Raw genomic sequence first — 15,725 nt, 5'->3', positions numbered from 1 at the left:
GGAAAAATAACTTTGTTTATTGCGTGTGAAATGATTTTTAGTTTAGACTTGCACACATAATTTTTAAAATGAAACAAAAGAGTTGAGGTAGGAACTTGTATTTTATTTCTCATACAAAAATTTAATAAATATTACTTAGCTCAGATTTAGGATAGATTAATACATATTTATTGTATAAACTACTTTTTTTAATTTTCTGAGCACAAAATTAACTCAAATAAAATAAAATTTAAATGAGAACTTTTGTTAAAATTGCATCAACAGAACAATCTTGTATATAAATATCCTAAGTAAGAGCAAATTTTGAGTTAATTGATAAAAAGTCTAACAAAAACCCTACAAACTTAGGCAATACGAAAGAGCTGATGTCGAACTCGAATTAATTTCAAATAATCACGGCAATCATAGGACATTTCATCATGCAAATCCAATCACAGTCAATATTTCATCAAAAAAAAAAACAAATTTTTAAAAAAAAGTCTACAAAAATTCATTCTTGAGAATGCCTCCTAAGAAGAGGTTATCCTATAATTTAAATTTATAGCGGGGTTATGACACCCCCTTTCACCCTCTCCCTTCTTTTTTCTATATTACTTCAAAAGAAAACAACTTTTTTTACAGTTTAAAAGTGCATTTTCTTCAGTTTTTGCTCCCTTTTTCATAATTCCCCATATAAACGAAAGAGTTGATCTACGAACTTTTTTTTCATATTACAATCAAATTAATCATTTTCCATGTTTAAAGCACAGATTTTTTTTCCACTCGATCAGCTGCAAACATTTTGTGGACACTTTTAAAATTAATTGTCTATCCTGTGTCTATGTCAAGGATTAACATAACAATCTCTTAAAAACAAAAAAAAAGCAAAAAAAACTTCAAAAGCCACCACGCACTCTCTCTATATCCCAATATGTTCATGTTAAGTTCATGTAGATATTTTTTTTTTTTTTTGTACTTGTTGATTTTGTTTGTCTTTTTTTTTAATGCCGCTAGCACGCTTCAAAATAGATCCAACAACGATCATTCTTTTTTTCCTAAAAAAAAATCTACAACAACAAAACTAAAAAGGCTATACAAAAACAAGCAAAGAAGTTGTAGCCGGCATGTAGCAACATCGTTTCCGATAGTTCCTCTATAGTGTGTCTACACTTTACTTTTTTGTGTACACCCTAGTAAATGTAGTATGGGGCTTACAAGACTTTTCCGTTTAAGATTGTTGTTACTGTTGGTGTTGTTTTTATTTCTTATTTTGTTGTTTTAATGTCGTTGTTGTTGTGTTTTTTTTTTTGTCTAAGTCAATGTTAATCCTTTTTGTTTAATCGCAAATTTATGTGCGACTAGGTCATTGAGCGAACGAGCGCGAATATATACAAAACACCTTCCTCACTGCATTACCTACATATCCAAACATCGTGAAACTTAAAAAAAAAAACAAGAGATAAAGATGACTCTACACCGACACCTCTTAGTTTTGGCGCTAAAGGAATATGAATAATACGACAAAACTTCCTTTTAGAAAGTTTTTCATCATCGCATTTGAAATATATATAATAAATCCATTAGCGACACGAAAAAGAGGTTATATTTTTTCACCGCCGCCGCTGTAACCATCTGGGTCTGTAAGATGGGGTGGACTTAACAGGAGAGTGTGCGACATGAACAAAAAAAAAAACACTATGAATCGAGCGCGATATTGAAAGATCGATAAAGGTCAGAGTGGGTGGCTGGATGATGGTTGTAATGGGTGATGGTAAAAAAAAACAACTAAATGCATCATATTTCGTTTGTTGCATGAAGTGAATTAGATGCAAGCGCAGACACTAAAAACCGTAGCGAGAGTTTAAAAGAAGGATTTTTTTGTGTGTTGTTAGAGATTTACCCTCTATGCTCTCTATGTTTGACTTTGATCTTTGCGCGCGATTAAAGTTGAAATTCTGTTTTGTGGCAATCGTGTTACGTATATAGTTGAAGTTAAATTGAGTATAATATTACTTTCAACACTCACTAAGACTCTGGAGTCATGATGTGTTAAAGTTCAAAGCGAAGAAAATTGCATTAGTTTTGAAGATATACCTCTTTGGTTCCTAAGGATTATTTTAATCATGAAGTGTTTATGACCTTAGACTACTCAAAACTTTATGTTCAAGCAAAAGATTGGCAAAAAAAAAATTAAGTAGATTTTCAACTCAAGCGTAGGGGTCCTAAAAGTACGATGGAAATCATTAAGTTCGTTTTTTTAGACCTTTATGAAGTGATTCTTTTTTCAGAGTCACTAAGCTCACAGAAAATAGTTATGTAATCTGCTCTGTTAAGCTTTATTTTGGGTGAAAAATAAAATAAAATTTAAAAATCTAAAAAAAAAAGTTCGTACCTCAACTCTTTCGTTTCAAAAATCAAAAAAAAATTTCTTATCCATTTTCTCTATTTTTTCTCTTATGTTCACTAAAAAAAACCGACTTTCTAATTAAATTGATAAAAATCTTTTGATCTCATAAAAAAAATCCTCAACATGACACACCACACACACATCTGATAAAAAAAAAACTTTTGACTGGTCCCGCTCGCGCAATCGTAATTCGATGCGCTCCAAAAAATTCATCTCGATAAATTTCTCTTGATTGGATTCATTGCACTCAAAAAGAAAAAAAAAATTAATGAAACAAGACAAGAGATTGCTAACGATACAGATCTGAAAAACATTTAAAATAAAAAAAAAAAAATTGACCAAAAGCTCGGGTATCGCGCTCGGGCAAAGAACAAATTTGTGATTAAGATCAAAAACTTGTACACAACACTCGAATATATATTTTTTTTTTCCTTGGTGTATCTGTTTAAATTTTAACATTCGCATCACTTTACTGATCGATTTATCAACAGAAACCAAAAAAAAAAATGTATAATCAAAGATAGGAAGAGGACAAGGTTGATGGAAAACCAACAGTTTTATACTTAAAATTCTCAAACTTCTACCAAAAAATTAAGTTGGCAAGAAAAAAATCCTTAATGATATAAAATGCCCACAAAATAATTTATTAAACACGGTTTTAAATTTTCTCAAAAAACTAAAATAAAAAAAAATCCCTTCGATAAGGAACGACAAACGGGCACCGGAGTAAAATCAAAAAAAAAAAAAAAAAAAAAAAAACAAGGCGATCCATTGAGAATGAAAAAGTGAGTGTAAAAGTGAAGGGCAGTGATGCATGTGATGCCAATTTACAAAATAACAAGGGCATAAGGGTGTAGGCTTTTATTTTGCACAAACACACACACACACAAAAACAGTGCGTAAAATAAAATTATGACCAAAACACAAATATCGCTATCATTTTACATAAGATCAATGAGGTTCTGAATTTTTATTTTTTTATTTGTATCTTGTCGTTGTAATGCAACTTATACAATGCACAAGAGTAAGACATCGTGTAGTGGTTGAAGAATATGGTCACTTTGGGAATTGAAAAAGGGCGGCAGCAAAGGAAGGTACAACAAAAAAAAAAAAAAAACACAACCCAACAAGTGCGCATGGCTTTTTGATGCAATCGAAACTTTTTCGCAAAGTAATATGTCTTAAATTATGCTACGGTGGATTGGTTTTCTTATTTCCAAGAGTAGGCATCAACATGAATATACAACAGCAGCTACAACCAACAACAACAACAACAAGTACTACTGATGCCTACTCTTTATCTTGACAGTTTTTATTATTATTTTTTATTTTTTCGATTCATGCTGTTTTTTGTCCCTTAAAGAGAAGATCATGATGACGAAGAAGAAATGATAGTGTGTATTACCACAGGGGACACAACTCCTACCGCTTCATGTTTTGTTTCCCTCTTTCATAATATACAAAACACAACCAACACAAAAAAAAAATAAAAATTAAAAAAAAAAAAAAACTGAAAGAATAGGAAAAAGATATTGGATGCAGATGGGATAAATATTATGCGACACAAACCCTTTTTTACACCTCCGGATTAAAAAGAAGTTGCTAAAGAGTATATAAAAAAAAAATTTAAAAAAAAAAAAAAAAAAACATTAACAAGATACCTGTTGACAGTGTTCGATCATCATACAACAAAAAACTGGCACAGAAAAAAAAATAAAGCAAAGTGCACAAGGGTGTTTTGCATAATGACGATGCGGCATACACACGCTTACGCATTTTTATAAAATAATACCACCTATATAAATGTATATATAGTTTTTGTGATTGGGGGTATAAGATGACGGTATTATAGCATCAATGAAATGCAGTCAATCGTATCGATTTCATAATAATACCATCGTCATTCGGTATTCGTATATTTTATTTTTTTTTTTTTGTTTTCTGTTTGTGCAAGATATTGGATTATAATGACTTTATATGGTCTATCTTAATCTTCCGAAGGCGATTTTGAGTTATGTGCGGTTGAAGATCAAATGGACTGTAAGAAAATAAAAAAATTGAAAGTAAAGAAGTCACAATTGATTTATTTTCTAGGAAAATTTTTTTTTTGCAAAGTGAACAATGGTGACTGTTGGAAGAGGAAATAGTGTTCGCATATGAAAGATCTGAGTTACGAACTTTTTTATCGTGATCAAATCTTATCTTTGATCATAATTCAATCTCAAACAAAAGAGCTGAGTTGCAAACATTTTTATAAAGCCAAAAGCTATAGACAAAAGCATTGGTCAATACGATGAATATCACGCCAAAGATCTGAGTTCAAATCCAGCCTAAACATTTTATTAAAACGTAACCTCTTGCGACGAATTAACAAAGCCTCCAAGACTCTTATTGTTATGAAAAAGTGAAATTGTACGTCACTTCCCTTCTTTAAAATAAAAATTCATTACACGCACACAAAAATGCCTAAGAGTAGCCAATAAAAAAAATAAATTTTGTAGGGGCAGATAAAAGTAACCTTCAAACAAAAGAGCTGAGCTGCAAACTTTATTTGATTTTAATTTTGGTTCTTGTTTATCTCTCAACCTTAGGCAAAATCCATTTTCCTAGAGTTATTTCCACAAATTTTGGTTAAATTTGTTTTTGGCAATTAAATAAAACCTAAAATAAAAGAGCTGAGGTAGAAACCATTTTCTGGCAATACTTCTATTTTGTTTGGATCTATTTTTCTTTCAAGCTCATTAATTGAATAGATCTATTTGTTCATAAATCTTCTAAGAATTTTAACTGACTAAAGTGCCTGTTGTGAAAAAAACTTCCAATCGAATTGATTAACTTCAATGTCTTTTCAAAGCAAAGTACATACAACATGCCTTGAAATCAACTATAATTCTTCGATCTTCAGCTTAATCCATCACTTATGTAAAGTTTTTTTTTTTTTATTTTTGAAAATCATAAATTTTTATGTTCCTTTATCTGAAAAAAAAAAAAAAAAAAATAAAACAGCCTACGCAATCTACACCTCCACTATTCTTAACACCATCGACGTTCACTTTTATTTATTTTTTTGTCAAACTCGTAGATCATATCAATAGAAATTAAAAAAAGACCACTCCATCATTGAGTCCATGGGTGCTTGTGCTTCGGCTTATTTGTTAAAGAATGGACATTTTCATAATGAGGCATTGAATTATTATTGTCACAGAGTTAAGAAAAAAAAAATAATAATAAAATTTAAACCGCAACACAGAAGCTATTGATCATTTCCGAATGATTGATTTTAAGTACCTTTTATATCAAGGTGTTTTTTTTTTGTATTCGTTCGAAAATTCAAGGTCATGATTATATAAGATCAAAAGTAAAAATAATGTATTTTGCCCTAGATTGGAAAACATTTTTTTTATAAATAAATTCATCAAACAAGCCGAGAAAATATGACGAAAGACCATTCAACGCGTCATCATTAACCAAACAAAATGGCAAACAACACATCATCATCATCAAACACACGCATAAACAAACAAACAGAAAATGTTACTTGTGTGTTTGATTGCGTGCGTAAACAATTCATCAAATCTAATTACTTGCTACTTTTTTTTCTTATATTTTCCTGTAAACCAACAACAATAATGTAATTTTTTTTTTATTAATCAAATAATTCTTCTTTTTTTATACATCTTTTCCTTCTATCATTCTTAATTGATTGATTGGACAAAGTATTCATTAATTAATAATAAACTTTAAAGGGTATACAACATAGGCTCGCTGGCTGGTGTGTATGTAAGTTAGCATGTCATTTTCAAAAGACTTGGACACTTTATACTTGGAATTAATCGAAAAATAAAAAATATTTGAAATTATGAAAAACGAACATGTTTTTTTTTTTTTAATGGGAAGTTAAGCGCTTCTTGTCTCTTGAGAAAAAAAATAAGAGTTTATTGGGTGGTTATCTGATTTTAATCAAGTAGTCACTTCCGTAATTAACTGATCATTTAATGTATGGTTTAAAATGTTATTTTGTTTGAAGATGATAGTGATGGATGGATGGTTGCAAAGTGGATACAAAAAAAAAATCTTTAATATGTAGTTAATACAAAATTATTATGCGGGATTGACAAGCTTAAAGTTTTTTCGTCGTTAAGTTACTATTGTAATATAAAATGATCTTTTACTTATTAGAATTGTTACAAGACCTATACCATGTGTGGGCACTTGAAAAGTGTTTATAGAAAAAATAACATTAAGCGAGTGTTAATTTAATAATATTTATTGTTTTAAAAATCATAATTTGTAGACTTTATCCAACTTACTTCTAAAAACAAAAGAGTTGACATACGAACTTTTTTTTTCAAAGTGAGAAGAAATCATGCCATTTAACACAAAAAAAAAACTTATATAACTCAAAGTCCTAAAATTAATAATTTATTTCAAAATTTTCTTCAAAACAAAGTTCGAACTTCAACTCTTTTGTTTCTAAGATTTATTTACTAATTAATTGAATCGAACCCTAGATCTGTGTGTTTTTTAGCTAAATACAAATTAATTCATATTTTTTTCATAGTTCATCATGTACTTAACACCACATTTATTCCATAACAAGATAGAAAATATGAATATTTATTTACAAAAACAACAAAAACTCTACCTGTCAGTGTAATTAAAATTTACAGATACTCACAATTTCTCCTAGAGTTTATCTCCTATATATAATTATCTTTGCAAGTCTCGTTTCCAACAAAAAACAAATAAAATCACCTTAATGAAAGGCTTAATAGGTGTGCGTGAAAAAAAAGAACTCCTTGTCTTAAACAAGATTGTCATTACAAAAAGGTTTTTATCCATAAAAAAAAACCAAAGAGATTAAGTTAAAAACTCATTAAGAAGAAAATTGATGCGATAAAATTAATAATAAATAATTTAAAAAGAAGCAAAAACAAAAAATTGTTAAGATGAAAGTGTGTGGAATTAAGTGGTGGCGAGTAAAAAAAAAATAAAATAAATCTAGGATTCGTATCGATTCAATAATAAAAAAAAAATCCCACCATCTCCGGGGGGACAGTCAGTGAGAGGATGTTTTGAAATTGTATTAAAAAAAATACAGACAAAGTAAGGTGTCAGAAATATACCGAAGAGGTGTTGTTTTAGAAACGATGTAACAACACTATAGAGAGAAGGTAGTTATAGTTTGTGGAAAGTATAAAAATCAAAACATATAGAAAGGAGTTGAAGAAAATAAATTTAAAAAAAAAGAACCATGAATTGTTAAGACACAGACACGCCGATAATGTTAATGTGCCCACGTAAAACATGATAAACGACAGGTTGCCACATTATATATCCCACCATAGAGAGCCAGTGTGTATTATATATCCTCGCGCACCGCCGCATAAGTTGCATGATACTCCTCGTTAATAGACAATTTTATTACCATTCGATGAACTTCTTTCTTCAATTTGATTTCTGTTTTTTTTTTTTCAACTTTTACTGGCTAACACACACTTACATCGAAAAGAGAAGAACTGAGCTCAAATGCTTTTTGAAGTATTAAATACCATGTTCGACATGTTATATTCTCCTCGACGTCATTGGGATGGTGTGTGCAGCACTTAATACCGTGGCTATAGAAAGAAAATTCCATTTATGCACATTTTAACTGTAACATAGCAAAAGATACAAACAAAAAAACACTATAGATGATTCATATCCTGTTCTAAATACACACTCACTTCAGAGTTATATCTTCAGGGAGAGTCGCGTTGTCGCAGAATTGCAAAAAAAAACTAAAAGGCGTTCGTATTTCAAATTACCAGCAACAAAAAAAAAAGAAAACAAACACATTTATCTTAGAAAGAAGACGAGGAAGGAAAAAAAAAAGCACAAAATATACAGCCAATAAATTAATTGGTATAATATTATCGAAGCAATTGAATATTCATATTTTATAGTTTATTACTCAGTAAACTGAGTGTGGAAACTTTTTTTTTTTTATTTTTTTAGTATTTTTATACAACAGTCTCAAGCTGAGTTTAGTCACAGTTACAACGAAATTTGCATAGGAATTTCAATCAATCAAAAAATGTCTTCCTTTATTTTGTTGTATTACACGTGGCTGTTGTGTGTTTGGCAACTTATTGGATGTCCCCAGTCCCTCACTTGTTGTTGGATATATTAGAAAATTATGAAAATATATAATCGAAAGAGGAGGTTGTAACGAATGTCATGGGGTCAATTTATTATTACTACTACGCGCCACTCACTTCCAACTAAAGTTCAAATGCCAATTTAGTCATACATAGTTGCATCTTATACAAAAAATATTTAACAAGAAAAAAAATAGATATAAATTTCTATTGCACACACAACTTGCATTCCATAATCAAACATGTAATTTTTTTTTTTACATAAACGAAAATTAGTAGATCGCGTGCCAACTGATTGACAATAGTTTGTAATTACCATTAAGATATGTAGAGTAGATGCAACTTCCTAGAACTTAAAACTACTATATAAAACAGATACAGGCAGCGATACAGAGATGTTGTATAGTTGATGGTTTCGAAGAGTGCAAATTATACTGTCACTGACTGTTATAGCGTTGGCTTCTGCTTCATTTTAAGTCGACTCCTCTATGAAGAGGAGTAAAATTGTATCTCTTTGGTATCTATGTCTATATCATGTGGCGATTAAGATAGATCCTTGTAATTAGATGCCAAGATACCGATGGCTAAGACGGAAGTCCATCTAACGTTAAAAATAAAATAGAAAAAAAAAAAAAAACGAAGATTACATCTCATCATCAATCCGTTTCAAACAATTGTTGTGTGTGTGTTTTTTTTTTGCATATCGTATGTCTGCTCAATTAAATGCAATTAGAGCAGACAATCCGAACACATCACATCTACATTTATATATGCATAACGAATCTGGTAGAGATACTCTTTGCCATCATATGGATGATAAATCTAATTTTGAATTATTTACTATCTTCGCCAATAAAAAGCGGAAAAATATCATCTATCTTCTTTTCTGATGAAGAAATTGAAGAAGAAAAAGAAGGTGGTAGAGATACACAACTTTTTATGTTACTATTTTTATATGGATGAATCGCTATTATTATTTTATTTTTATTTTTTTATATAGTTTTTTTTTTTCCTATTGGTTAACAGTGTGTGGAGGATATCCATCACATGTCAGATTACCATTAACAATTTTATCCGGCATATTACAGTAGAGTAGAAAATATAAAAAAATGTGTATATACGTGTGGAGAACATGTCAATTTAGCGATAAAGACATGATAAAAAAAAATTGTATAAAAAGGATGCATTACTGTGGAGCCTTTCTGCAAAAATTATCTGACCACATCATCTTTAAGCAACGGTAAGTGGCAGTGTTGCTAACTGTTTAAGTGAATGAAAATTCACCAATTCACAACACACAGATGTTGTTCCATATAGAATATGTATGCAGAGTTGTAAAAAGAGAAGATATTTTGCACAGGGTTAAATAAATCACGTAAAAGTATCTAATTGCCCTAAAGGAGAGTTGTTTTTTTTATTTTTTTTTTTTCTTTAACAGCAGAACAAAAAGATATCGATGAAGATGCAGTTTTTGCTTTGAGGTTGGTGTATTTTCTACGGAAAAAAAAGAGATATTCATTTGATTGGCAGGACAAATTGATTTTTTATAGTTTGAGTGGGTTTGGTAATATACGGACATTAATGTGGGTATTTTGAGAAGTTATGAGAGCTTTAGGGATCATATTGGGAAGACATGCATTGTAACTTATGTTGCATAACACTTACAACTCGAAAGGTTTCGATTTAGGGAGTCCAAAGAGAATCATTTCATAGAAACAAAAGAGCTGAGGTTCGAACTCGATTATAGAAATTTATTAATTTTTCATCACATGAAGCCATTAACTTCGAAAAAAAAATACACATAGAAGATGTTTAAAACTCTCAAATTTATTTGACACATTAAACTATATCAATTGCATTGAAAATATATTTTTTTTATTAATTTTTATTTCTTTTATTAAATTTTTTTTTGTATTTTTCTAGGGTGCTGAGCGCAAAACACGTGATGAAGAAAGAAGAGCGGCCAAACGTAAAATGACAGCAACAGGTAGGAAAAAGCTCGACGAACTCTATCATCCTGTAACAGATCGTTCAGAATTTTATGCAATGCAAGACATAAGCAAACCGCCTGTACTATTTACCCCCGCCGATGACATGGAAAAGGTAAATCAACACAAATTTTTAATTTTTTATTTGTAGATATTAATATTTAAAAAAAAAAATTCTAGCAGACCTTCTATGGCCATGAGACTGATTCATTATCTGGTACACCAGATCTTAAAGGTGCATCACCGTTTCTACTGCATGGACAAAAAGTCGGTACCCCAACATTAAAATTCCATAATCATTTTCCGCCCGATGTGCAGACGTGAGTATAGTAAAAATCGATATTCCAAAATTATTTAATTAATTTTGTATTTTTTTTTTTAACCAACATAAGTTAGAATAATTTTAAATATAATTTTATTTTATAATTTTTTAAATAGTGATAAAAAAGATCATATTCTTGAACAAAGTTTAATATCTGGTTCAATATCTGAATTTGGTGGTCCACCAATTAAACGTGGTCGTATGTCACCGCCAATAAGTGAACGTGTGATGTTATATGTGCGACAAGAAAACGAAGATGTTTATACGCCATTGCATGTTGTGCCACCGACGACAATCGGACTTTTAAATGCGGTAAGTTAAAAAAAAACAACTATTTATAATAAAAAAAAAATATCAACCAAAATCCTTTCCTAAAAATCCCAGCATTCCCCCAATCTATTCCTCTAATAATAATAATAATAATAATAATAAAACAAATTCATTATACATTATTTTCATCTATTTAACTTTTTTTGTTGTTCATTTTGGTAAAGATTTTATTAAATATATTAATTTGGTGGTAAAATACCAAAATGGAAAAATTCATGATTTTTAATTTAATATAAAAAATAAATTATACACAAAAAAAACAATTAATATATAATTTTTTTGTAAGAAAAAAAAAAACTTATGCGCCAATAACAAACATCTAAATTATTTTTATTATTTTAAAAATTTAAGATTTAATTTTTGTTTAGAATAAATAATTTATATATTTTAATGAAGCATGAAAAGAGGTTTTTTTTAAATATTTATGTGTGTGATTAATGCAGTAAAGTGCTTATTATAATAATTTAAAAAAATTAAAAAAATATCATACAGTTTTACAGTGCTTCAAACAATTAAAAAATTCAAATTCATTATCTCAGACAAAATAAATCCACTCATTTGTTAATTTCACAATTTATTCAACTAATTTATAAACAATTTAATAATTTTTTTAAATAATTTTTGGATTGGTTATGTTTTTTTTATTGTTAATCTGCGGACTTTGTTAAGAAATTTTAGTTGTTTTTTTTTTAGTAAATTCACATTCTATATAAATATCACCATCTTCGGGGTAGGTAAATAAGGTAAATAATAATCTATCGAATTCCTGGCTTCCCAAAAATGAGCCCAAAGAGAATTTTTTTTAGTTTTCTGTTGTTACAGAGTAATTTTTAAAAAACTTAATGAATCAATTTATAATTCAAAACCAGTTTCTTTAAAATAACTGTTTTATTATTTGTTTTTTGTTTAATTATAAACCCATAATTTTGTATTGACATTTAAAACTGAAGTGACAAGCTATTAAAACTGCATAATCATAAAAAAAAAATTTATTTGACTAAGTATCTTATCTAATACAAACACCCGCATCATCAATTTTTTTTTATTATTAACATAATCCATCCAAATTAGTCCAAGTTTAATCACGCCCCCATAGAGCACAATCGATTTTTTTTTTATTTTATTTTGTATGTATTTCTTTCATCGCTTGAGCTTATTAAAAAAAAATGATTCAATAAGTTCACCGAAACAAAAAAAAATATTTATATGATTATTTAACTCTTATCTCATTAAGTTTTGAAAAGAAAAAAAGCAAAAATCTAATTTAATTCAAATTGCATTTCATTATTTTGTGTTCCTTCAATGTCATTCGAATAATCATACAAAATCAACACACAAAAACACACACACTTATACACCCTCTTTTACCACCAACACACAATATAAAATTGAATAGAAGAGAAATTAACCAAATTAAAAAAATATATATATTAAATTAATAAACAATTCAAATAACACAATCAATGGAGGGATAATAAATTAATGGTTTTTGTCGAATAAAAAAAGAATGGTGACAACGAAAAGCAACAAAGACAGACAAAATGTTAACAAAATGAAAGAAGAAAAAAAATTAATTCAATCAAAGAATTAAGTTTTATACAATTTTGTTTGTTTTTTTTTTTTATTTTATTATTATTGGCACAAAAGTTTTTTTTTTATTTATTTTAAAATTTTGTAAAAAAAATAATGAACAAAAAGAAAAAAGATAAATTAGATGAAATTTTATTAAAAATTTGAAAAAGGGAAACAAAAAACAACAACATTTTGTATGTTTATCTTAATTGCAGATCGAAAATAAATACAAAATCTCCACATCAAGTATAAATAATATTTATCGTACAAATAAAAAGGGGTAAGTACTAACACACACTTATATAAATTTATTTAAATTTTAGCTATAGAAAAAAAAATGTTAGTTATCACACAACAAAAAACACAAAACACCGCATTTGCATCTGCACGATATTCAATTTTAACCCCTCAAATCCTTGCATTTATTTTTTTTTTTTTTATTTAGGTTTTAACTTAAATCAAAACTAATGCATTGAAGTGCTTTTTATGTTTTTTTTTTTAATTAATTAACAATAACTTTTAACAAATTTATATTTTTAAAATGTAAGGTTTTTTTAGGCAATCGGTATTTTTAAAATTGTTAATATGATGACTATATACATTTTCAAAAAATCTTCTTTTGGAAAAGAGAAAAATTTTGTTCTTAAGAGTTATTTTTGCATCATTTTTCTTCAAATTAGGGAGCTAGTTTAACTCATACAAAAAATTTGCATATGATAGCGAAAAACTTTAAAAGATTTATTAGGTAATTATTATGATACAAAATTTTGAAGTCCAGTCCACACATTTTACAATTTTGTTCAGTTTTTTTTCTATCAATTTGCGCAACATCAATACTTCTTTTGCATTTGCGAATTTTGCATTTATTTTTACTTGGGAATATTATTTCTTTTGTAATTCACAATTTTGAGACAATTATCTTCAAATAAGAAAGCTTAAAGCTATTTAACGTAAAATTCGCATTCGCAGATAGAAAGCCTTCGCAAATACTTTTAATAACGTGAGCATGAAACAATGGAACTTTCAAATTCATTTCTTTGTATTAAACTACGCGTTTTACAATTTCCATAAATTTTTTTTAACACAGCTTGTGCAACATCTTCGCATTTGCTTATTTTGCCCATACAAATCTTTTGCATTCGCAAACTTTTGTGATAATAATGTAAATTTAAAAATAATTCTCTTCGCATAATAGAACAAACTCCATTTTCATATAAAAAATATGATTTAAAGCCTGCGCAACATCGTCGCATTTGCTAATTTCACTCACGAAAATATTTCGCATTCGCAAAAAGTTGTGACAATTATCTAAATTTTGAGGTAGTAAATAATTCTCTTCATTTTCGTATATACAAATTTGCATTCCCGACATGTGCAACATTATCGCATTTGCGAGTTTTGCTCACGCAAACCTTTCGCATTTTCAAATTTTTGTGAAAATGATCAAAATATTGGGATAATGGGTAGTTTCAGAAGCGCATTTGTTGAAGACCGTCAATCATTGCTCCCGATTGTTTATTTTCTCAAATTTATATCCATCATTTGATGCATAAGGATTTAAAAAACCTATTATAGTTGCGAAGTTTGCAAACTCATCGAATTGTTTTGCGTTTTCCCAATTATTTTTTAGTTCTATTTAACCAAATAAAAATTAGGATTTTGTTTTCGCATATTTTGCCAAATTAATTTTTTCAAATTTTTTAAAATAACTAGTTTCTGGTAAATTGGCTTTGAATAAAAATTAATGTCAAGCAAAACTTTGCTTATGTGTTGCTAAAAGATCGATACCTTCACAGAATTATATTTCTGGCAAGTTGCAAGCTACAGTTAAAAAAAAAACTATTTGCATAAATAATTACCTTTGCCATTACCATTTTCAATAATAAAAAAAAAATGTTCTTTAAATCTTATTATTGTTTTTATTAAACAATTTCAAATGCATTTTATTATTATTTCTATTTTATGCAATGCATAACATCATTTTTCTGTCTGAATGAATTAAATTTAAAATAAATAAAAAAAAAAAAAAAAGCTATTCTCTGTCTATATGAGTTAATTATGCAAATTTTTCTTAATCGAAAATATGCATTAGATTTTAAATTTAGTAATAAATATTTTAACAATTTTTTTTTTCGTTTTTTTTTTTTTTGTTTTTAGAAAACAAGTTTAATTTTTTTTTTATTGTTTTTATTATAAATCTAAATTTAATTGATTTTATTTATTTTTATTTTTTTATAATTTCAGGATTACTGCGAAAATTGATGACGATATGTTATCATATTATTGCAATGAAGACATATTCCTGCTAGAAGTGCAACAAGTTGAAGATGACCTTTATGATATAACCTTGACCGAGCTTCCAAATCATTGATGCAAAGCCATGACTATTTTTTAAAAATTTTGATTATTTTTTTTTTACACCAAGACGTATCACAAGATTTATTTAAACAAATGAGAAAAAAAATAAGAACAAATCCAACAAGAACAAGAGAACAAATCATTTACAACAACAACAAAATATAACATAAGTGTTATTATTTAAGACCACACAAATAAGAATCTTTTTTTTATATAATTATAAATAAATTTATATATTTCTATTTTTATTTTATTTAAATACAAGAAAAAACAATACTTAATAATTTTATAAACAACAAAAAAACCTAATAATAATATATTTTGCGCTAAAAGTGGACGTTTAAAATTGAAAATAATAAACAAAAACATAAATATACTCTTAAAGATAAAAATTTTTGCTAAAAATTCTTTTTCTTATATAAACTTTTTTTTAATATGTTTCAAATATGTAATATTATTATTTTTGTGTAAGCAAGAGAAGAAGAAAAAATAGTAAAACAATATTTATATATTGTTTTACGAGAGATTACATTCTTTATATAAATAAATAAAAAAAAAAAAAAAACAATTTTAAGTGCCTAGTTTTAAGTGTATAAAATTAAAAAACAAAAAAAAACAAATTTTTTAAA

At 27.8% G+C, this 15,725-nt stretch overlaps 1 protein-coding gene across 3 annotated transcripts in view; it reads left to right on the top strand.

Moving 5' to 3' along the window:
* The window catches only part of LOC129907718 (protein grainyhead), a 217,025-nt gene extending 201,300 nt beyond the window's left edge, over positions 1-15,725 (top strand). The window contains exons 11-15 of one of the 3 annotated variants that reach the window (XM_055984058.1): positions 10,450-10,629; positions 10,698-10,834; positions 10,953-11,148; positions 12,954-13,018; positions 14,983-15,725. In XM_055984058.1, the coding sequence (XP_055840033.1) occupies positions 10,450-10,629; positions 10,698-10,834; positions 10,953-11,148; positions 12,954-13,018; positions 14,983-15,109 (705 nt within the window). In that variant the 3' untranslated portion in view covers positions 15,110-15,725. Of the gene's footprint in view, positions 1-10,449; positions 10,630-10,694; positions 10,835-10,952; positions 11,149-12,953; positions 13,019-14,982 lie in introns of all 3 variants that reach the window. The other 2 variants (XM_055984057.1, XM_055984059.1) reach the window with 2 other exon arrangements.

This window comes from Episyrphus balteatus, chromosome 1 (assembly GCF_945859705.1).
Source record: "Episyrphus balteatus chromosome 1, idEpiBalt1.1, whole genome shotgun sequence".
NCBI classification, from domain to species: Eukaryota; Metazoa; Arthropoda; class Insecta; order Diptera; family Syrphidae; genus Episyrphus; species Episyrphus balteatus.
This window is presented reverse-complemented; position numbering and strand designations above follow the sequence as displayed.